Source organism: Porites lutea, chromosome 3, assembly GCF_958299795.1.
Source record: "Porites lutea chromosome 3, jaPorLute2.1, whole genome shotgun sequence".
Lineage (NCBI taxonomy): Eukaryota > Metazoa > Cnidaria > Anthozoa > Scleractinia > Poritidae > Porites > Porites lutea.
Window position 1 is genome coordinate 11,703,718 of NC_133203.1, and position 25,000 is coordinate 11,728,717.

The 25,000-nt window shown below is 39.0% G+C and overlaps 1 protein-coding gene across 6 annotated transcripts in view; it reads left to right on the forward strand.

Annotated features, from left to right (window-relative positions):
* LOC140930480 (ATP-dependent RNA helicase DHX8-like) overlaps positions 1–25,000 on the forward strand; it is a 74,095-nt gene that overhangs the window by 27,871 nt on the left and 21,224 nt on the right. For 3 of the 6 annotated variants that reach the window (XM_073380180.1, XM_073380185.1, XM_073380182.1), the window contains 15 exons: positions 649–755; positions 8,296–8,340; positions 9,099–9,148; positions 9,579–9,653; positions 10,545–10,625; positions 14,885–14,999; positions 15,442–15,540; positions 18,347–18,457; positions 20,109–20,203; positions 20,721–20,823; positions 21,306–21,390; positions 22,335–22,432; positions 23,351–23,498; positions 23,818–24,005; positions 24,450–25,000. The exon at positions 24,450–25,000 is cut by the window's right edge and continues 65 nt beyond it. In XM_073380180.1, coding sequence (XP_073236281.1) covers positions 649–755; positions 8,296–8,340; positions 9,099–9,148; positions 9,579–9,653; positions 10,545–10,625; positions 14,885–14,999; positions 15,442–15,540; positions 18,347–18,457; positions 20,109–20,203; positions 20,721–20,823; positions 21,306–21,390; positions 22,335–22,432; positions 23,351–23,498; positions 23,818–24,005; positions 24,450–25,000 — 1,951 coding nt within the window. The remainder of the gene's footprint in view (positions 1–648; positions 756–8,295; positions 8,341–9,098; positions 9,149–9,578; positions 9,654–10,544; positions 10,626–14,884; positions 15,000–15,441; positions 15,541–18,346; positions 18,458–20,108; positions 20,204–20,720; positions 20,824–21,305; positions 21,391–22,334; positions 22,433–23,350; positions 23,499–23,817; positions 24,006–24,449) is intronic. The other 3 variants (XM_073380184.1, XM_073380183.1, XM_073380181.1) reach the window with 2 other exon arrangements.

Genomic DNA, 25,000 nt, shown 5'->3' on the forward strand with positions numbered 1-25,000 from the left:
ATTTATAGTGGTGCACACTCTTAACTACATGGAGTAGTTAAAAACCTTTACCAGCTAATTCATAGGCATGCCACTGTAAGTAAAACCTTGAGACATCCTTTTCATTGTGAAAGACTAAATTTTTGTGTGACTAAGAGCATAGAAATAAAGAGATTACATTATGAATGTAAGAAGACTTATTTTAAAATGAGCGTCATATCTAAGGCGGGGGCAGATTTAGTGAGAACCATTGCTATTTTATTGTTGATGCACTCAGAGTTACAAGACAACTACAATTTTACAGTGTTATTGTTAGTACATTGTTGTAAACACCCCATGATTTATATTGTGATAAAGTGAAGTTATCTTTTATGAATATACTGTTGCCTGTTGTGGATGGCTTTAAGTCTCATGGGATCTCCTGTCTCCTGCAGTCATATGATAGAATAGGGAAATTATAAGAGACAAACCTGTAAGTTGAAGTTCGATTGAGATTATATCACGAGATGTGGGGAGGGGAGGGTAGGAAATCACACTCAAGTACTTGTTTGACTGTCTCTCTTATGAAAGATTCCATATTAGGTGAATTGTGATTGGTTCTCCAAAGAACTCCTGCTTTGGAATAGAGTTTTACACTTCAGGATCAAATACTTTTGTTTTCACTCACAGGTACCTCTATTGAAGATGACAAAGAAAACAATCTTTCTTCACGGGAGAAGAAAAGGACAGCATTCCCTGGTCTTTGTATTCCAGATGAAACAAAAGAAAAACGTGATGTGAGTATTATTAGTCTGGCTTGCGTAATCTGCAACGCGTTTTCGTCGTATTTAGGACACAAAAGGGGGCTCATTGTGCCAGGCGTTCCTTGCGGAGACCGTGGAAAGTGGGTCTAAGAATCGTTGTGTGATCGAAGCCACGCATGTTTTGCGAAGAAAGCATAGGAAAGATTAAATTTAGAGCTTTTCCGAAACATGTCGGTTCACGAATTCTATCGCTTGAAAGCGTTGATTACTTTGGAACAAGGGAATACTACTGGGTGGTCGAAAAAAAATAAGAATCTAAATTAGCAAAACTGCGATGGTTGGGTGTTGTAAACTTTGTATGCAAATGGTTTTGTGATGAGTATGCGATTTATTTTCGGCGAGGATCAAAATGACGTGAAATGATCTCTGGCATCTCCGGCTTTTTTGATCTCTGATGTAATTACTCTGGAATCGGGGCCCTTGAATTTTTGTGTATTTATGCACGCGTATAGCCTGCGGTAGACGTATTTCCAGTCATCGCTAACACGCGATTCAGAAACAAATAAAAAGTATCGACGTCGATAAAGTAGGAAGTAAAAAACCCTCAGCGAGTAAATCCTGTTTCGTGAAGAATTAATCGCCTCCTCATTTCTCGATCTAGTCTCCAAGTAAACGAGACTGAATGCTGCTGTAAAAGAGAATTCTTGTTCTTAGAACGAGAAAAAACATTTCCAGTGCATAGATTACCTATTCACTAAGCACAGGGGTAACACAGGGTACATTTTGTTTTGTTTGACAAAAAGAATAAGACTCAAAACGTGACTGAAATTCCAGATTTCAACATTGAAAGCAAAAGAAAACACTCGGCAAATGGGCCACAAGTCATCGTCAAGCAGTGTTGAGCAGTTCTGTCTCAAGACAAGCCTTTTAAAACGACGTGGTTCCTTCTCAAAGAGATTTGTTACCTCAAGTTCTCAGAGGAACTCTCACCAACAATGAAAAGGAAAAAATTTTTAGTTTCTTCTAGAAGCACTTATACTTAAAGGTCTCTAGACTTATAGCGGAGCTCCACGCGTGGGCGGAGCCCCATACCTAAGGAAATCTACCCATCCCAGAAAATCTGGTAATCATGTGACCGTACACCGAGCGAGCGAGCGTCCGTCCGTCCGCACCACAGGGAAACCAATGTTTACTCTCACACTTTCTAGCTAGTTTGGGAGCGTGCAACCTAATATTGCACATCAATGTTCTGATCAATTGACAGCTGTCAGAACAGGGTATCCGCTGATCAGTATCACCTTACCGCACCGCGGGCTCAAGTGTCGACTCATCGAGGTCGAGTATTTTTTGAAGTTATCCGCTGACAAATTACTAGTTTCAAATGATAGCAGGCTCAAGTTTATCTTTTCCAATGATTCATATGAAATATGTTGTGTTTATGTCACTATGGGCCCGCACTATTGAGATTTTGATTTCAAACTGACCTCGGACGTGAAAATTCAGCCAGTTTTTTAAAAATACAGGCGGGGAAGACCTTTTCTTACCATGGTCACGCGTCACGCTCTACGTCCAATTTTTATGCTCTGATTGGTCAAAATTCGACAGGTGAGCTTATGCGGAAAATTTATGCAGCATCTTGAAAGTTGTTTACTTTGACAGCTGAAGCTGACAGAGTTTTGTGTCAACTTGTGATGTTTTTAACTGTATTTTTCCACTGGATGTACAAAATGAAATACAGCTGCTATCAAGAGTCTTCTGTTATTGGTGGCTGGTTTGTTTATTGGGTTTTTGATTGAGAAATGCGTCGCTTGTCAAAATTCGGTAATCCGATTGCGAATGGCATTGTTTTCGTTTTTCACCTTGCTTAATGCGTAAGAGGGGTTAAAAGTCTCAAGCAACTGTGACCTTCCTTGATAGCTTTCAGGAACTGAATCTCGGATGGTGAGCCGGAGTAATTATGAGTCAATGTCAGTAAGAATCGGAGATAATCCCAAAATCGCGGACACAGCTCAAAATTCGTTTTCGGTGATACTTTTTACATTGATAGAGTATTGTAGCGTAGTTAACAAAAGAGGGTTAGTTTGGTCTGATTTTTGCGTTTAAAAGGGGAATTAAATAAAATCGGTTGGGTCCATTTTGAACCAAAATGACCTCTTTGATGGACCGAAATTTCACTATATTCGTGACTCTTTCAAGTTAGCGGGATAAAGCCTATAAATGATTTCTTACAATGAAGAAATAGCTTGCCCCTTGGTGAATTAAATATTGTGTATATTGACAGATGATTTACTTTATACGACCCGTGGAGAGTGTTTCGCTGGAAGCACTTCATTGCCTTTTCTGAATGGCTCTAAAGTGACATAAAAGACCTGCCTAAAAACCCGGTCGGTTGGCCAAAATAAATCCGAAGAATATGCTTTCGCTACAGTTTAAGGATAGATGTTTTATGTTTCCTTTTCATTTGTTTGGGATCGTTTTCAGGTTTTCGATACGACCTCCCCGAAGTTTGGTAATTTGCAAGATTTTTCGATGACCGCCATATTGAAACTGTGAGAAAGTACCGTACAAAAATCGTATTACTTTTGGATAAAATGAGTCTAAAATTATAAGTGCAAGTGAAAATTTAGCTTGGTAATACACAAAAGTCACTGCTTCTATGTTATTTTTAAAGTTAACGGCAATTTGGCAATGGTTTTATTCAGGACCGTGATTCCATGCAGGATATCGCGACAGTGATTTCCTACACGTCACGCACCGACCTTTGACACCGTCACTGGACGTCGAATAAACGGGTGAGCGAGTTCCGCATTGATATCTTCAGCTTTATATTCCGTTTTCTTTGGGTTTAACAATGTGGAGGAAAGGAATTCACCAAATCTTTGTTTTGACTGTACGAAGCCATTATGCAAATACAGAACACCAGTGAAAATGGTATATCTCATCTTCAAGATTGTCATCACGGGATTTTAAAAGGAGAAACAACAAAGGTTCTGTCAGAAGATGCCTCCAAACTGAGAAAAGTTGGATTTTGGACTGGCATAAACAAAAAGTCTCTTAAAATTGGGATTGGATTGAGACTGGCATCAACAAAATGTAAATACATATGTTTACATTTGTAGATGAGCTTCTGAATAATTGAATTACTTTGGCGCAATTTACAACCATTCTTCACGGCAAAAGACCCTCATTTACCAATAATTTTACAAAACGGCAAATCCTAGAAAATTCGGTATTCTCCATCTGTTTTCCCACCTCTGAATACATCCTGCAAATTCCTAATTTTCCTTGTGTGAATCCAGGGAAAATCGGCAGTTTACTTTTCGTTTTCCTGCACTTTACTGGGATGGCTCGGCTCATGCCTAGTTTCCTCTTCAAATTGTCGTTGTGTTGTATAAAGGGCGGGCTGACCCAGAACACCAGAAAAGTCCATGACATGACTATCTTCCCGTTGCCGACCGTGTAATGAGCTTGGATTGAGTGGCGAAAATTTAAGTTTCTGTGCAGAAAACTAACAGAATTAGGTTCGGTCTGGAATTGCGTTTATAGAGTTTTCGTGGAATCGACTTCTGACGGTGTATGTACGTATTTATTGTTTCAATTCCAAACGAATAGGAAAGAAATAACCAAATACGAAGTGGATTTTAAGAAATTTTTTGTTGGCGTTCTAATCTAAGCCGAATGATGACTTTAGAGGGCAGGTCTGAAAACGGGTATTGATCTAGAGGCCAGGTTTGCAAACGGGTCAAGATTTGAAGAACCGGGCGGCACACTCCCACCAAGAATTCTCAGGAGTACCCCAGGTTTATCTCAAATTGTCAAAATTTCCTGGCAGACCCCTCTAGAGAAACTCGCTCCTTCAGTGGTCTTTGAACTCGTGCAACGTGTTGGCTAACGCCATCAAAATTCAAAATAAGCTCCGCCGTCCCTGACGTTTCACTGTCCGGTCAGGGAAAACTTAATGTCAAACTGAAATGTGCCTAGCAGGACCATGACTATTAGAATTAGTAAAATCCGACCAGTGGTCTGTTATCAATGCTGCGTTCTGATTGGTTGAGCTACTACTAGGCTATATGTTATAGCTCCCTAGTAGCGAAAAGCGCGAGTTTTTTGGCGGCAAAAAAGGATTAAAGTCTAGCTTTTAACTAGCTAAAATTTTTTTATTCTCGATATTTTTGACCAACTAGTTGGATTTTACTAAAACAATTGTTCCTCTCGCCCTCATGGCCTCTGAGTCAATAGCCGATTCGGCCTTCGGCGTCATGGGCTATTGACTCAAGAGCCCATTCGGGCTCAAGGAATAATTATTAAATAGATCAGTTAAAAGGTATAATAGTATATGTCACTATAACTAGTTGAGTCTTCCCACTGTCTTCAGCTATCTTTGCGTTTCCTACCACTGATGACGTTTAAAATCCGTCGACATAAAAAAAAACGATAAGGAGTTTGGAGCAATTCTTGCACAAGGTAGCCTCCCCGCAGACGTCCTTTGGGGTTCGTTTGTCACGTATTCATTTCTTGGGGAGAAGTGAATACGTGACAAACGAACCCCAAAGGACGTCTGCGGGTAGGCTATGCACAAGGGGGTTTCAAATCCAACGGCGGGGGCGGAAGAAGGGGGCGGGGGTTTTGGGGACAAGAAGAAAGGCAATATGCAAGACATGCAAGGTAGACTGTATATTGTACTTTTAGTGCACACTCTTTTAACCCAGAATTCCCTTGATTTTGTACAACGAGCAACAAGGACAAATACAACAAATACCAAGGAATTGCAAACCAGTTTTATTTCTCAGCAGAGGATATGTAGATATGTTGCGCGACTTTTGGTCAGCCGAAATGATGGCAGCTCTGGAAAAAGAAGAAAAACAGTACTGCTAGTTGCCCTAAATTGTTCGATTGAGCAACCGATTAACATGGAAAAATTACAAAAAAGAACTGTTAAGCGGGGTTTACTGTTATGAGAGTTAATGTGACTTGGGAAACACAAATCCCCCCTTGTCCGTATTAACCGGTGTCCGTATTGGGCGGTTCATTTTTAGAGAAAATATATGAACATTTTGTCGGGACACTCGAGACTGTCTCTTATATCCGGGTGTCCGTAGAGTGAGGTTCCACTGTACCAAACCTTTCAGTTATTTCTAAATGTGTGTGCGGAGTATTGTTAAGGCAGAACTCATTTTCTTTACTTATATAACTTTAATTTGAAAACTGCAGCCTCTGATTAAGAACGTGTTACTATGCGTTTCGCTTTTGATAAGTCAGGAAAGTTTCTTAGAATGCCTAGAGAAAGTTTGAGGAAAATTCGATTTCCGGTTCCTTTGTCATGCATATTGCGTGAAGACTCAGATTTTTGGAGACACTTTAATACCTGTCTTCGTGAATGAAAATTGTTGTCTCCGTAAATGTTTCACCAAATTATATTTCTTTTATTGATTGTTAGTAGTCTCTCTTGCAATTTTAATCGCTTGTACGTCCCGTTTGTTTTCGTCGTTCATGAACATCGATTGCAGGAGTACTCAAAAATGTCGCGCGTATCAAACGCTTTATAAGATTACACATCGTTATAACTGAAACCATTAAATAACAAAAAATAGTAATAATAAATTCGTCATTATGTTGAAGCGTAACTCTATTAAATGTTTATTCAAACACTCGACCACACTGACAGCTCGAACTAGGAATGAGAACCGGCTAACCGTGTGGGTGATTTTCGAAGTTTTTTGAACGGTTTCGCTAAAAACGCACGATTGATCGTCCTGAATATTGACTAAGTGCAATTTGTCTTGAAAAATTATGAAATACCGCATTCTGTCCGAGGTCTGTATGATAAATAGCACTGTTTCACCTCAGATGTGATGTATAAAAAGTATAAAAGGTTGGTTTATACACTCCCAGATTTGTGGGCAAAAATTTGTAAAATAAACCTGTCTTCGGCCTGATTTGTTTTCTAAGAATTTGTTTTCGAGGGCTAATCTACTGTGATCAAGAGCCATTATGGCTCTTGAATGTGATCGAAGATGTTTGCTATTTTTTTGGTGTACATATAAGGCTATCAGCTCGATGTAAGATGTTTCACTCTAAAATAACTTAGCCTTTCCCTCAAAAGTCACATGAATGTGCCCTTAAGTTAACTGATTTGTGGATTACAAGTTTATTGTTGTATTTAAATTGTAACTGAATTTATCAATGGGAGCTTCGCTTTTAGCCCTGGCTAAATTTATATATTAAATGTCTTACAACTGCCAGGCTGAGCGCACACAATGAAACAATGAAATATTAGCCTAACTCTCTAGAGCTACAGGCAAAGAATTCTTAAACCAGTTCACAGTAGAATGATTTATAGTTGTAATTGTTCAATGTGCACATCACTGTTAATACACATCACATAATATGAGATTATGGGAAAAACAATTTATTGTAGCCATAACAAGAAATTAAAGTTAATTCAGTGACAGGTTGTTAGCTTATGAATCAAATAAAGGGGTACTGACTTCCTGAATAACCACTATAAGTTAAAAATGCCAGGAAGCCAGATTCTGTAAGATAATTAATTTTTAATTAAAATATACATAGTGCAAGCCGTAGGAATTCAGACTGCATTGAAAACAATTATTTTTTGGTTCGGTATCCCGAGATTTGGTACTGTTAAAAATTCCTGGAAAAAAAATGGTATGTTATTAAGAGAAATGCTGTGTGTGTGTTTATTGGCCAATCCCAGTTACAGTCTCAAAGGTTACTTCACAGCTGTATGCTTCATACAGTGGTCAGTTCATTTCCCAATTAAGAGCAGCTATACACTTTTCTCGCATGATAATACATTGCTGAATAACGTCATTTAAGAGGTCAATAAGGTGACGGAAGGTAAGCCAGAAAGGCAAAGTCGGAAGACAACAGGATAAAGACCAAGTTATGAGTCAAATTACATTACAATAATACATTTGTTACCTGCAAATTTTGTTAATCACTGATAGTCAAAGTAGAAAGAAAAACTTGGTTCTGTTGTTTTTCAAACACTGTAACAAACGATTGTTACAGTGAAATCTTAGGCCTTACACACAACCGTGCACGCTCACACAGGGAGCATGGTAATAATGATGATGAGAACCAAATTTTTTGACATGCATGCAGGGCAGGAGGCTACAGGCACTCCTTCTCCTCCCTCTCGCCCCAGGGTCTCAGGGCTGTGACCTCATCCACTAATTCATAGAGTACATGTACCCCCAGGAGGAACCATTAGGCAACAGTAATCATTATTTAAAAAACACTTTAATCGTTAGAGATGTGTGCACAGGATTTAATTTGACTTCATTGGTGGCCTAGCTCCTAGTAAACCAAACGCCTTTCACCAAAGTTCTTTAGTGACCGCCAAACTACCAAGAAAGGGTCATTTACCAAGGTAGTTTTATGTACCCGTTAGCTATGAAGCAAAACATCTGAACCGATCTTAAACACAAGTGACTGATCTGCAAGTTTGTATGCATTTACAAAATTTAAATGGAATTATGTGGACAAGGCCTAAAGCGTTTCTGGTTACTGTATATTTAAGCTTAAGTAGTGTTATTTTTTTGTTGTACAGGTTGTGGAAAATGACGAGAAAATTGCATCATCTGCCCTTGATGAGGCGAGTGTTACACTCAGTGGTTCATCTGATATCCTGACCCCATAAACTGGATTAAAAACTGGTCAATTATTCTATTATCCTACAGTTTTTTCTTTCTGTTCTATGATTTGTGAACTGCCTTTGTTTTTTTTGTTTTTGTTTTTTGTTTTTTTTCTGGTTGCCATTATGTTTCCAATTCTTCTAAATTTGAAGCTTTGATTATAATATTGAAAGGCTTGTGCAAAAGCCCAATTAGTGAATTTTGCTGGCATTAAGAACTTGCTCAAAAATCACTGAACTTTCGCAAAAATAATAAAAAGTTTATCCAGATTTTGTTTTTACTTTGCTGGGAGGACCGACGTCACTGAAAAGTGATGATGTCACGTAATATTTGTTCGTAGAGTGAAAAATTGAACTGGCAAACTAAACATTCTGTGTGGAGAAGTTTCTTATGATTGGACTAGTATTGGATTACGAAACAGCGTTTAGCAACAGGTTATTTTAAAAGAAAGTGCTCCAAACAAAGCAATGCAAAACTTCGATTCTAAGCTGAGTTTGCTGAAAGTCTCTGGAGATAAAAGCACTGAAACCAGTTCACAGTCAAAAGAAGTTGGAATGTCGACTATGCAATGTACAAAATGCTGTTAATTTAATAAAGATCACACGCACAAATGTTGTTATTATAGCTACATTTTATTTCAAGCAAAATTTGCTACCTATTCCCTTTTTACCCCAAGCCTTTCAATAGTAATAATTATCAATATTATATATTTTCTTAGTTGGAGGCTCTCATGACCAAAGCAAAGCACTCTTCGTCTGAAAACAGCAGGTAATAAATGGCAGTGCATTGTTTATTATTGTTTTGTACGTTTTTGCTACATATACTCTTGTGACTGTATTAACTAGTATAAGGTGCATGTTGTGGCTAAATTTTTCCTTAAATTGTGTTTTCCATTATCATACCCAAGATATTATACCCAGGAATAAAAGAAAAGTATATTAAAGATGAAACAACAACAACATGATATTAATTATGAGGAGGACTCGGAAAAAAATCCGAGTCCCAGATGGGATTTGAACCCACGATCCTCCGTGGTCTAGTCGGATGCTCTAACCACTTGAGCTACTGGAGACTCTATGGTGAGCAAGGGCCAATTTGTGGGTCTCGACTGGAACCGCATCACGCGCACATCCCAGAAGCAAAATCGCTGGCATCTGTCAGAAACTGTTATTTGATTCAAAGTTATATTAATTTTCAGTACGACAAGAATTAAACAAAGAAGGAGGCACAGTAGAAGCAAAAGCAGAGAAAGAGAATCCAGAAAAGATAAAAGGTGAAGCACTGTTATTTTCCTCTTTGTTGTCTGCACTGTGACAGCACTCCTTTACGCAGAATGTAAATAGTAAAGACTCCCCATGTGTCGCTTTCCCCCCCGCCAAAAGTATTTTCAAGCGTCTCCAAACTTTAAAGATGTCTTCGAGTAGATTTGGAGGCCTGAAATTTTTTGTCAGGCGACAAAATCCTTGGCCAATAAAAGTTCTTTTAATTGACTTTTCTGGTTACACGAAAAATTGTGTGGGTTGGGGGGGAACAGTGTTGCAAGAACAAAAAATTGGTAATTACAAAACTTTCAATTTTTTCGCCATGTTTGTTGCAGTGCGAACAAGGCCTTAGCAAGACAGTATTTCTGTTTAGCATACTGGCGAATCTCCACCCTGGTAGAATACTCCTCTTTCTCAGGTGTGAAGAGTGTCAAAAGTGTATCGAAATTTTGGGTCAAAATAATGGAAATTAAGGTCGCGGAAACAAACGCTCCACATAATAATATTAATGGGGAAGAAATAAACTTGTACAAAAATTAATGCAACTATGGGCAAATAGGTTATGGATAGTACCGAAAAAAAATATAAATAAAGCTAAAAGAATCGCGGTTGTAATGTAAGTTAAGCTACATGCAATTTAGTCCACTTTCAGCTATTCAATTCTCAACTTGCTCATCATGTGGTCATTCAGATTCAGTCGGACTGGTTTGCCTTGCTTGAAGTTGACAGAAAAAACAATGAATGGTAACTTTGAACTTTCCACTAGCACTTGGTGGAACATAACTCAGACATGTCTGCGCATCTTGGAATTATAAGAGAAACTCCATGGTCAGAGACCTGTTTGCTTCCGCCTAAATGTATATTTCTTTCTTGGTAAATGCTTGTTGTTTTTTTGGTGACAGAGGAAGAGCTAGGTCACAGTCTCAAAGCCCCAAAAGAGAAAAAGACCGGCGCCGAGACAGGGGTAAAGATCGAGAACCAAGGTATCACTGATTAATGACTGCATTTGTCAAGAAAAAATCCACACCTTCACGACGGAAGGCACGTTTCTTTGACCCCCCCCCCCCCCCCCTTCCACTTGGAATTCCAAAACTGCTTGAGCCTCCTCTCACATCAGGATTTCCATAGCTTTTGCGCCCCCCTCCGGTAGGATTTTCCAGCATGCCTTCCGTCGTGGGGATGTGGATTTTTTCGGGAATTACCCAATGGTCTTTTAGTTATAGTTGAATCCTTACGAATAGCCCTTCTCAATCCCCCGGCTTCGGTGACCAGTATACCCTATTAACTCGTTGCATTTTATGAAGTTGTCTAGTAAGAGAGAGTTGACTGAAGTAAGCATGCCCGGCATTTCATTTCTGCATTCATTTATTATCAGTTAATGAACATTGTTAACGAATAACGAAGATTTTAACTCAGGAGATAACGGAGAAATTGATACATGCGTTCATTACTAGCCTCCTCGATTATTGCAATTCGCTTCTTTACAGGTTGCCGTCCTGTCTTATTAGGGAGCTTAAGCAACGACGACGGTGACGGCAACGAGAACGGCAAAAAAGCAATAGGTTTAGATTGGTTGTGGTCCCAGGCGTTCCTAGCGGCGACCGTGGAAACTGGGAATAAGAAACGTTGCGTGCCCAAAGCAACGCATGTTTTGCGAAAAAAGCTTAGGAAAGATTAAATTATGAGCTTTTCCGGAACGGGCCGGTCCACGAATTCTATCGCTTGAAAGCGTTGATTACTTTGGAACAAGTGAACACGTCAGTGGTCGAAAAAAATAAGGAGAATCTTAATTAGCAAAATTTCGATGGTGAGTGTTGTAAACTTTCATTGTATGCAAATGAGTCTAGTGATGAGCATGTGGTTTATTTTCGGCGATGATTGAAATGAAGCGCCATGTTCTCATCACGTTTTTTGTCTCTGGCAAAGATCTAATTATTTCGGCGTCGCCCAAATTCGCTTGTTTTGATTCAAAGTTGCAATAGGCACGCAATACGTGCGAACATAAACAAGCCAAGCGACGCGAATGTCTGCGGCGTGCTGTGTCACAACACAGCATTTATGTTCGTTATATAGGACCCACAGATAACGCACGGCAAACAAATCGGCAATACAAAACACACTTTCTGGAAAAACAAGTTACACTGAATGAAACTATTTTAAAATAATTTAAATTTTCCCTTTGGACAGTAATCGTCCTCGCAGCAAACGGTGTAAATGGTCTCGCTTATTGCCAAGAGTTTGATAATATTTTTTGCTCTCAGTTGTCGAGCGCCAACGAAGATGTCACGCAAAATTCCATGATCTCGTGCATGAGATAATTAGGGGAAACATTTAATGATGCATAATTTCATTGCATATTTTCAGAAAGGAGGTGATTTCTTAAAATCTTATTGAGTAAAATGACCTCGTAAACAAGTTGCATTCTTTCACGGTCGAACCGTAAAAGGGGCAGAGTCCAACATCTTCTCGTGCAAACCGCGTTCTATTTTTAAAACCCTTTGGTTGATTAGATTAAGTCGTATTCTCTCATACACGAACTACGAAAGCGGCAAATTCCAAAGCTTTCACGTGCAAACTGCGTTACAATAAAACTCACAGTAAGGGCCTGATCACATGATCCGGGGAAGCAATGCGCATGAACAGTGTGTTACCTGCTGTCCTGTTCCTCGCTTGGTTCGTTCTTCGGGCTGCCCGGCAGGCGTGATTACTTGGAAAATTTCCACTCGGGATCGCGGCATCACAATACTGGGATCCCAGCTAACCGCGCTGGCTCGGTTGTCATATAATCGCAAAGTTGATTTTTGTTGCGTTTAACTAAGGTGCCGGGATCTCTGCAAAGCAAGCCATCATGTAATGAGGCCCTAAGTTCTATAGCCAGATTTTACGCCCTCTCCTTGACCTCACCGATTTTTTAAAGCCCCCGTGCACACGCACAAAATTTCAGACCCTCCCCCACCCTCAACATTTTCATACCCCCTTCTCTATATTAAATGAACTTTTGGCCTTATCCATGCCCTCTCCACACAAATATTATCAAAAATAAACGATAAACAATCCTAAACGGAAAGCCTAACAACGTTTAAAATAAGTATAAGTATGTTTTCGTCTATTGGTAAGACCATAGTTATTAGAGGAGACTGGTTATGAAAGGCGGCAAACATCAATGATAAAAACAACAGTGCTGCAGTTTATGTTGGAAGCACCCTGAAAGTGCACAATCCTTTGTTTTCTGTTGGCAAATTGTTACGGAATATATTAATGCAACGTTTTTATTGGTCAATACAATCAAAATGATAGGAATTCTTTTGAACGTTGTGCACTTTCAGGTCCACAAAAACATATAACAAAGGAGTCTGACGGGTTTCATAACCATTCTACTCAATTAACTATGGTAAGACTGTTCATAACCAGCACTTCATTTCATACTATCCCTTCATAACCAAATTAGCATTTCCTCAACTACCGAACTGCAGCACCTAAAATCACTTTTATCTCCCAAAATAATTATATTTTGTTGCTTCATATTAAATTCTACGAAAAACAAGTTTCACTGATTTACAAACTACAGCCATTATCTTACCAATTCACGTCCAATATAACTCCACGCCTTCCACTTCACGCATCTCCACCAACCCTTAAAATATACTACGCTACTGCAGGGCACTACTCACACGTCCATAATACACATAAAAACACTTCACACACGCGTAGCACATTGACGCCCAAAGATACGCTCCCACAGCGTCTTGTTTTTCTTGAATTTTCGTGTAATTATACACGCGTATAGCCTGCGACCGCAGCGTATTTCCGGTCGTCGCTTACACGCGTACTAAATCAATTCAGAAACAAATCGTCGAATGCGATATAAAAAGTACCGTCGATAAATTACAGTAGGAAGTGAGAAACCTTACGGTCAGCGATTATATACTGTTGCGCGTGGACGGATCCCTATAGCTAAGGAAATGTGGTAATCTACCCATCCGAGAAAATTTGGTAATCACGTGACCGTACACCGAGCGAGCGAGCGACCGTCCGTCCGCACCACAGGCATACCAATGTATAATAACTCAATCAACAGGTATGGCAACCCAAATGCAATTCAAGGTTTTATTTGGAAGGAAATCACATGGCCGCTCGGACTTTTAGAAAGAAAAAACAACAACAAAGTCGTGTCTTTTTCGGCGATATTTTTTATGTTTACACTAACGTGGACAACAGAGAAAGAGCTAGAGCGAGTTATTGAAAACATAGGAGACGAATTTCGTAGGAAGAAAAACATGGAAATTCAAAGCGGCGCTGAGAAAATGACAAATGCTAGCGGCCAGCAAGGTGAAATACGACAATTCCTCTATAAAAATAATGAGTAGCTATGAAGTTTGACGTTTTAGTCGTACAAAACAGCGTTGTAGTCGTGCAAACCAACGGCAAGGGAAAGACAAAAAAGCGTGTTACACGTGCAATTTGTTTTTTTGCTAATTAGATCTATTAGTCTTGAAGCCATTCTCATTGTCGTCCCCGTTTAGAGTTACACGATTTACTTTTTTTTGTTTACGCGTATTATTAACCAGAGCTTCGCTTTTAGCCATGGCTAAATCTATTTAGTATATACTAAAACAGTGGATAGTGTTTTTCTGTTTCTCTGATCGGCTACTCAATCAGTTAATATCCTGCACGGAATTTGATGGTACCTTATCACTATTTTTACTGAATGGAACTTACTATGTAATTTTAGATTTTAACTATTTAATTCATATAGTCTATTTGTGTGTGTAAACATCATTGACTGTAATTTTATTTTTTACTAATTTTATACTTTTATAAAGTTTTCTTTTAAAAATTGAATGTAAAGCACATTTTGGTTGCAGTTGCGCTACAGAAGTGAATAAATTAAATAATTAATTATTATAAACTTGAGATAAGGCTTACCAAAGTTGTCAGTAGTGAGGTGAAGCAGTAATCCGATTCGATTTTTTAAGATACACTATATTTTGCACTCGTAACTTGTCTTTGGTGGTATTAAGACATTGTCTTTCAGTAAAATGGAACTTGAAAAATCTAGACATGAATGAATTTTATCACAGTGTATCACTCAAAAGCCTCCATTGCACAATTGGCAACTTGTAATATGACATATTATTTTATACGCACAATTTTTGAATGTATGCGGCTCAGATTCCAAACCAAGACAGCTAACAAGGCTAGCAGTTTTCTCTAACTGTATTTTACATTTCTTGAACTAAAGGCGGCGAAGTAGAAGCAGGTCACGAAGCAGAGGAAGAGATCATACAAGAGAAAAAAAACGTCATGGTACAAGCCATGTAGAGAAAGCCCCACCCATCACTCCAGTAGTCAATCAGGTATGTGTCCGACATCTGTTAATCCCAGTATGGAAAATGACCTCAAATTGTGAAACCATTTGCTCCTGAAATTGGGAAAACTAGGGCATATTAATATTATGGGTTGTGGAACAAGATTTTCATTGGAATTTTCAGGTAAACCTCCAACCAATGACATTACAAACGATTAAAGGGGCGTGGATCTGTAGTTATGATGGTTCATGGGTGAATTGTTTTTTTCATCTTTTATGTGATAGCTATAAGTATTATCTTCTATATGAGGCATTATCAACACACACCAATACAGATTTATAGTTTGAGATGACAAATGTGTGTTTCTATACTCCTGTCAATGCCAATTGCTGCTAAATAACAACAAGGAATTGAAAGTGACCTACCGCTATTTACATTTGAAGCAGATGTGTAAGTAATAATGCCTATAAACAGTAGCTGTTGTTTTCAGATCTATAATGGGAAGGTGACTACTATTATGCAGTTTGGATGCTTTGTGCAGCTAGAAGGCTTGAGAGGTCGACACGAGGGTTTGGTCCATATTTCACAGGTAAGTTAAAGAAATGCTGATAATTTCCAATCGGGTTTGCCAGGAGGGAAAGGAAGTGCATGAAAGTAGGTTTATTTTTATTTGAATACGAATCGTTCAGTTCACCCCTGATGCTGAGCTACGAGGTATCTAGCAGAGCGAAACTCTAGAAATGGAGGCTTTTCATTTCCTTTTTCTTTTTCCTAAGAAGGGACGCATAGTCCCAGGAGTTCTTAGCGAAGACCGTGGAAACTTGGGATAAGAACCGCCACGACTTTCATTGTATGCAAGTGAGTCTCGTGATGAGCATGCGGTTTATTTTCGGCGATGATTCAAATAACGCCCCATGTTCTATTGTTCCCGTACGTGCGGTAAAGCTTAACCTTCGGAGGGGAAGGAACTGTGTTCGATACCTGCTATCATGCTTTGTTTTATAAAGCGTTGTTCTGACAAGGAAGAATTTGTTCCTGATCGTTCTTAGGGATGTTTTAATATGCTCCGTTATTTCAGTTTGCGGTCGTGAGGATTGGGACTATTGTTTTGCCTGTGTAATTTCTGTCCAAGATTAATCCCGCAATTGTCGTACCGAAATTACCATTTTACCGTTATAAAGATGAAATGTTTTGAATTTATGCGAATTTGTGACATTTTAATTGTAATGTTTACGTAGTAAAAACGACAGATTCGTGTTTGCATTTCCCACATTGTGACTTTCAACGTTAAATACTACAAGCGATTAAAAAATATCCATTACTAGTAGAACTCAACCAACACATAAAGCAATTACGAATGGACAGAAATAGCAAAGAAATTAATCTAGCCAAACTCAATTCGAGAATTTCAGTAGAAGTTTAACTGTGGCCGCCGAACCAACCTTACGTGCTCCAGTGCACGTGCAATTTAGCCGTCTCTACACAACGTGACTGCCTTGAAGAACGATTTTGTTTTGCAAGCACGTGGTTTTTAATGGAAATTCGGTTCGTTGTCTCTTGTTTCGGTACATACGTTGTCCACAGATAACGCACGGCACACATATTGGCAATAGAAAACGAACGTGTTGAAAAAGCAACGTACACTGAGTGATACAAACTATTAAGTAATTGTCCTCGTAGCACGTTAAACGGTTGTGCTTCGTACCAGGGCGGATAAAGGTAGGGCGGTGAAACGAGCGCGTCCGAGCAAAAAGGTGTGATGCAGTGGACTGGGACTCTGCTTAGAAATGTCGCTTGTTTTCGACTTCGGTCAGGGCTTGCGATGTGGTTTGTACATGAAACACTGCCGCTGTCGCCGAATTATGGCAGCTTGATTTGTTTTCTTGCACTTCTTCCTCGTTCCTTTTTGCTGGTACGCTGTCTCCGAGAGGCAAATGTTGCTATTTTTTTAGGGAGGGTTAGTTGAATTGGAGTAGACAAACATCTCTTTCAAAGGGTTTCTTTTATTACTTCCATGACTCTACTACTGAATTATATTTTCGTTCTGCTACTCGCCAATGTCGATGTTATTCCAAAACAAAAACAGCTAAGTACTGTCTAAACACGAAGGAAAATCTCATCCATGTCATCCATGGCAAAACTGAAAGACAGCAGATCGTGTTTCATAACTAGATGACGTGTATTTTATTGAATGCGTGCAGCTCGTGCAAGGTGAAATTATGCTAATTTCAATCACCATCATCCTTCTTTTTAATTTTGAAAAAAAACATCTCATACGTCTTTCTGTTTCTTCGAAACTTAAAATTAGTTTCCCCTCAGTTTTTACTGTTTACATTGTTTTGTTTTAGAGAGAAAAACGGATAAAAAACCTTACAACTAACCTCAATAAATTTTGTTTACATGAGGTTGCCGGATTTGCAACGCATTGTGCGAATCGCCATAGCGCGTTGCACCCGAGAAGCAAAGTTTGAAGAAGTACAACGCCACTATATCAATATATATCAATCTAATTTTTTGTTATGTTATATAAAATTTATCCCCCTTTAACATATGTAAAAATTGAGGTTAAGAAGTGTTAAGCTTTTGCAAACGAAACGGCGAAAGACGATTAGGTGATATTTAGTGGAAGGAGGAGGTATTCAACACTTTCAAATTAAACTCAAATTTTGGCATTATACGACCAACAAGTTTAACTTATAGACGTACAGACACAAACATATGAAACTGTTTATTGATAATATTATGAAACGAATTTATCTATTTAACATTGTAGCCTGAAATTACAGAAAGAAAATAGGATTTCCGGTTCGCAAAAAGGGAAATTTCGCCGGCCTTCAAGCGCACCGGAAGCGCGGAAAGAGCGCTCGTGCCAGTCCTACTCCGCATCACACATTAAATGAAGAGCGGAGCGCTCGTTTCACCGCCCAACCTTTGTCCGCCCTGCTTCGTACCATAGGTATCCGCCATTGCCCTTTCTTGGTACAGACTATTCGTTGCCAGTAAGCTCATGTCCTCCCAAAGGACTATTTTTTCTCTTTTGCAATGATGTAATTTCTCTCGTTTTTCGTTTATTAAAACGCGACTCAATCATCGTCAAGGAAGGGAAAAACTTTTAGCAAGGAAATCCTGTTTCGTGTAGAATAAATCGCCTCCTCACTTCTTATCTATTTCCAAGCAAGCGAGACTTAAACGCTTTTAGAGCGTTCTTGTTTATTGTAAGGGGGGAGGAGGGCATGTTCTATTTGGGGGAAGGGGGCGGATTATCTGTAGCCTGCATGGTTGGTTGAAAGGGCTAGGTTATCTGACATACATTATACTACATGCTAAAATTGGGGCAAGGAATGTAAACTGGCTTTTACAATGTCTTTTAATCATCCTTGTTTTTGTGTGTACAGCTTCGACGCGAAGGGCGAGTGGCTAACGTGAGTGATGTTGTTCAGAGAGGGGAAAAAGTAGTTGTCAAAGTTCTTTCAATGACTGGCAGCAAGATCAGCTTAAGTATAAAGGTAAAACAAAACACTTTGAATTTGCTTTAGATGTACACCGTATCTCAGATATTTAAAGGAACCAGCTTCTCTAAATTAAGAAGGGGCAATTGCTAGACTATCATTGGTCCATGTGGTGTTAAGACTGCATCCTTTTGTTAGGAAAGAATAGTCCCATTTGAGACTTGAAACTGAGATCTTCGCTTTGACATCACTCTTTTAAAGGCGCTTGAGTATTTTATTATTTGCGCTTACTGGCTTATAGCCAGTAACGCTCTATTCTTTTGTCTGCATAAGAATGAATGAATGATGGTAAGGTCATTTCTATTTTTCTCGTACCTGCAATAACGCGTAACCTTCGCAGCCCTGGGACTGGGTTCGATACCTGCTATTTCCCTTTTTTTAACTCGTGAATCTATTCACGAGGTTATAACATAGATAATAGAAAGATTGGATAGGAAACTAGCTGACGCGATCGGTTCTAGCATAGTGGAAAAAAGTGACATCACGCCGAGAGCCATTCAACCTCTTACATCCGATGTTTTGCGCCTCGCATATTTCATATCTCTGTCTTCGACTATACAGATTGCCCATGTTTTGAATTAAAGGATGAAGAGTGCTTGCTCTTGGGGAAAACAGTTAGAGGGTACAAAACCGGTAGAGGTAAAAGACAGAGTAAATGATTATGAAACTTGTGAGAGCGAAGAATGACTCCAGCGCCCGATAATTTTATGCACCAAACGGGAAGCCTAACTACATAAAAACTATGCATAGTGAAGCAAGTTGTTTTGGTGTTTTCAGGTATAAATGAACAATGACCCAGGGTACTTTTCCGTAAGGTCGTTGAAAAAGCGAACTGCAACGTTTTAAAAATGTTATGTAAAACGGTTAATTGTTAACTACTAGAATACAACTGGGAAGCAAACTCTCCTGGTTAATGGTAGAACCCTTTTTTTTTTCATGAGGAAACACTTGTCTTCTATAATGAAATTACAGTGGAATCTGATGTCGAATAATTTCCGTAAAACGGCTGTTCTGAAAAAATATGAACTGTAAACTAAAGCTACACAGCAAAGGATTTTACTATCAAATTTTGGGGGCCGTTACTGCGCTTAAATTTCTCCAGACGCTTGCTTTAGATTTTCCATATATTTGTCTGCAATTTTTCCCAGGAAATTTTTACAGGCAAATGTATAGGAAATTTTAAAAAGTGGTTCTCGCGTATGTAGCTGCTTGTAACGACCTCAAATTTTTTCAGTAGAATCGTTAGGAGTGAAGCTTTAGTTTACAATACATATTTATTCAGAACAGCCGTTTTACGGAAATTATTCGACATTAGATTCTCACACAAACACTGTAATTCCTCACGCAGTTGCCTACTTGCCAAAACCGTGATAAGGCCTATTTGAAAACTGTGACCTTAGGTACATTTTGGCTTGATTTCAGCACCACACCGGCACTTTACTAATTGTCATAGTAAGACAAGCTGTCCCATTATTTGGTAACTCCGTGATAAATATTTTCACTGAAGATCCAAACTTTGTCTATAAATTCAAAGAAGGAAAGAATAAAAACAAGAATTACTTTCCAAGTACTTACTGTCAACATCAGAAACATAAAAAATATATAAATGGATCCAAGTCCTTTACCTGGTCTGTATTGGGTTTTATAGGATGTAGATCAAGAAACTGGGGAAGACTTGAATCCTACTAGATCAAGGCAACCAGTTGGAGGTGAAATTAGTGAGATGACAAGAAACCCCGACAGGTACCACTCCTGTACAATGCAACCTCTCCTTTTAAACTTTGTTTGAACCCGTATTAGGGGATTTTTTTTTGTGAGTGTTGAATGCCGCTGGGTTGAATGTTCCTACTCAGTAGCGTCAATTCACCTGAGTTGAAATCATCCCTCAGAAAAGGAACATCGGCATTGAAGTAAAAGGGTTTTGAATTCGTATTTCCTCCTTTGTCCTGTAATCAACTGTTTAGATTTTCATCCAACAAAGGAAAAAATCACATTTGTAAACTGACGTCATTAACACCATAACACAAGTGTTAAGAACCAAGGTCAAAAGCTTTGACAAGTTCGGATGTATAAATTCTTGAAAGACTTCTGCTTGTAAATACAAGAACAATGCAAGTATCGGCAATTGTTCTATGTTTTTGCTATGGGAGCAACGATGCCTAATGCAACTCTTGTCTTTGGCAACTCTTTTTTTACTCTTTTATCATTTGTCATAGTAAACCACATTGACATGTTGTTGGTGTCCTGTAATTTTCGTAAGACCTGCAGGTATTCCTGTTGTACCAGTATATGAAGAAGATGAGCCAAGCAGTAGACGCAAAGTTCAAAGGATAACTTCTCCAGAGAAGTGGGAAATAAAACAGGTGAGACTAACCTTCCTACAACAGGCACTTTGGGATTGAGCATCGTAGGAAGGCAGCAAAAGTCAAGTCTTTTCAGTCATCCGTTTTTTTTTTTTTTTTCAGAAGGGCGTGTTCATGAAGATTTAGAGGACCTTTGTTAAATATGTTTTGTGGTTTTCTTCAAACTCCCATTGTTACAAGTTTTCTAAGTATGGGAGCAGTTTTTATGAAGGAAGAGGGGTTGAACACCGTCAATGCTCGTGCTGTTCTAGAAAGTATGGTTTATTGTTTTAAAAAATAGTTTTAGTTTGTTAGGAAGGTTTGTTTCCTAACTTACCCGATTTTGCCTTGGTGGAGTGTCCCAAACACCCACTTCAAACACTCTGGGTCTAGATACCATGATAGTCACTGTTAGGTACACGGCCACAAAACGGAGGGACTAAAGATTTGTGATTAATCCTCCTAGTAACTGGCACTGCTTACTTGTTTGGATGGTATTTTAGCTAATTTCAGCTGGTGTGTTAGACAAGGCGGACTACCCTGATTTTGATGAAGAAACGGGTATCCTTCCCAAAGATGATGACTCAGGCAAGTAAGAGTACTATGAATTGGCACAGAAACGTTGACTAGCCTTTAATTAGCCGGTTTGTCAGTAGTAGAGGGCAGTCTTAAGGTATTCATTCTAAAATCTTTTGAAAGAACTATGGGCATTCAGTCAATAGCTGCCCAACGTTATTAAGGCCCATTTTGTACTGAAAGAAGTATTTCAGTAATACGGTTGTCACAAAAGACAGGTGAGTCCTGGGGCAAAATACTAATACTAATAATAATACTTTAACTATCCTCTCCACTTCTGGGGCTTTTCAGGGATAATGAACAAATAATTTAAATGGAACATAACACTGATAAAGTGGTTAAAAATCCCAACTGTAGATTGCGAATCAATTGGCTATTTTACAAGCGTGGCCGACAATTTGAACTCGGGACTACCGAGAACAAGTCCAGGGCTAGACTTGAACTCGGGGCCGCCGAATTACAAGTCCAGCGCTCTCCGTGACAATCATTTTATTTTTATTTTATTTTCTATTTTATTAGCTTCGCCTATTACTAAACAATAAATAATAAATAAATGCTTAATAGACAGGGGTGCCACAACAGCGATGAGCCAATTACTGTGGTCTCATAGGTTTGTGTACCGTGTGAAAGAGGCAGGAAGGAGGCTCTGTGATCCAGTATGAAACGGTCAATCATAAACTTCATATACCGGTGGCAAGCTGACAAAGTACAGGGACGTAATTAGTTGCTTAGATAGCAAATGCCTCTTGTATTGCCCTTCCTTAATATTGTCTAACGCATTGCTCTCACCTTGATACTATCAAAGCAACCTGTTGTATGAACCTTGTGACTAGCATTTATGACAAGCTACGGCCGGTCAACCAACGAATGTCCTTATTATCGCCGAGATTAATACAACATTAATTTCGTTATTTTTATTTATTTGTTTATTTATTTTGACTGGTTTTATCTCACAGATGAAGATATCGAAATTGAAATAGTTGACGAGGAGCCACTGTTTTTACGAGGGCAAACTAAACTTAGTGTAGCCATGAGTCCAGTGAAAATTGTAAAGGTAGGAGAACAGAAACAGTTAATAAACTAAGCTAACTGGTCATGATCTTAGATTCGTTGTTTGAGGATTTCAAGCTAAAATGTCCAGTGAGAGTAACGTTTTTGGCTACGCTCCTGTTCACCACCAAACACGGATTAGTTCCTTTAAGCCGGTTAGTTTGAGTTTTGGCGTTTTGTGCAAAGATAGATGTTATTTGACATCTTATCAGCCAACAGGTTCTTGTTAGGGTAACTGTGTCTCCTTTTTTGGTTTGTGAATGCCATAACGGCAAAGGCTTCTCAAATAAGCACCGAGAAAAAATATACCTTTATTCAATTCGTGTGATGATAAAAAGCTTTACAGCAAGTTGGTCGTAATTATGTGAATAGTGTCCTAATTGTGGGTCAAACTGAGCTGAACTGGATTAAAATTAACTATCCTCGGTCATCTTTTGCCATACTAGGAGCTTCTGATTATTGTTGATTTATAGTGATTTAGCAAACGCGTGCTATTGTTATTTTTCTATTTGTTCTTCCAGTTGCTGTTAATCTGTTGAACTTTTGTATTTCGCTTTTTGTTTGTTAGTTTGTTTTTTTACTGTTTTGCCCCCCTTTTTTCGCCCTGTTGCTGTAAAGTTTATTGTAATGTTATGTTGAATGATGTTAAATGAATAAATTATAAAGAAAAGAATACGAGGAGCTCTGAAAACGGAGCTCCAAAACAAGATATGAAACGACTCTCTCTAAGGGAAAACAGAGAATTTGTGTACTGTATCGTACATAGTTGATCTTTCCCACAGAGCTTCTTATGTCATTATTTTGTAGGCTCCCTTAACTCTTTTTGGATTTTTATATGGTACAACTACATTGATGTCGGTTTGTTGGCTACAATGTTTCCTCTATGTCTTGACCAAAGTTCTTTTTGATGTACATTTTTCAGAACCCTGATGGCTCCTTGCAACGGGCCGCAATGACTCAGAGCGCTCTAGCCAAAGAAAGAAGAGAACTGAAACAAGCTCAGCGAGAGGCACAGGCAGATAGTATACCTAAAGACCTTGGCAAACTCTGGGTTGATCCTGTTCCAGATTGTAAGAACCTTTTTTCGTTAATTGTATGTTGTCATTGTTGTTGTTTTTGTTAGTAAACAACTTAGGAAATGAAACTTGCACGCCGATTTTTCTCACTGGTTATATTACTGGTTATTCGAATTGCAGTGGCACTAATACAAGAATGACGGAAATAATGTATTGTTTTCATAAAATCTAAATTTGACTTTGATCAGCAGTGTCTTTATCGGTTTATGTCACTCTGAAATTATGATTTACCTATTGGTTGACCACCGCTTGTAGTTAATTGATGCTGCGTCGCCTTTCTGTGGCGTCCTTTCATTTGGCTTTTTTTTCACAGTGGATGGAAATAAGCCAATATTCGCTCAAGATTTACGGGGAGTCGGATTGGCAAATGACGACATGCCCGAGTGGAAACGTGCCACGTTTGGTGGAAACAAAGCTTCATATGGAAGGAAAACCAATTTATCTATACTGGAACAGAGGCAAGGATTACCCATATACAAATTACGAGAGGAGCTGTTAAGGGTATGTAAAGGCAGCTTTCCTCAACGTAATGCACTACTTACTTTAGTCACTTTGTTTCGCGAATGAATCAGTAATACCGTAATCTGCGACTTAGAGATCCCCTAGTTGTAGGCCCATCTACTTGTAAACAAAGAAATACATAAGAGTCTCCCGGATATAGGCCCCCCTCCAAATGTACTGAAATGAATTGGATTTATTACGACGTTTTGTAGGTCAATTAAAAACCCATAAGTGCAAAACGTACTTTGATCAGCACTGCGGCAGCGGCGGCGGTGGTGGTGGTTACCACCTTGTACCTTGCTGATTTCTCAGGGGAAAGATAACCTCAATGTTTTGAGGATCGAAATTTTATCGGCGCAAAGCGTCCGTTTGGCTGACTTGCGACCACTTCATCGCTTTAGTCGTCGGTAGTTTGTCCGGTAAACAAATTTTTTGCTATTGCAGGCTGTCCATGAAAACCAAGTACTTATTGTAATTGGAGAAACGGGTAGCGGAAAAACAACACAGATAACGCAGTACCTAGCAGAGGAAGGTTTTCTTTCTGTTGGAAAACTTGCTTGTACTCAACCCCGACGAGTTGCCGCCATGTCTGTCGCTAAAAGAGTGTCTGAAGAATACGGCTGTCGCCTTGGACAGGAAGTAGGCTACACGATTCGATTTGAAGACTGTACAAGCTCAGAAACTAAGATTAAATACATGACAGACGGCATGTTACTGAGGGAGTCACTGCTTGATCCTGACTTGAATCAGTACGCGATTGTTATACTCGACGAGGCACACGAACGCACGATAAGTACTGATGTTCTTTTTGGTTTAATGAAGAAAACGGTAAAAAAGCGACCAGATTTGAAGTTGATTGTCACATCGGCCACCTTGGATGCCGTAAAATTCTCGACGTATTTTTTTGAAGCTCCCATATTTACGATTCCCGGACGAACATTCCCAGTGGAGATTTTATACACAAAAGAAGCAGAAACAGATTACCTCGACGCTTC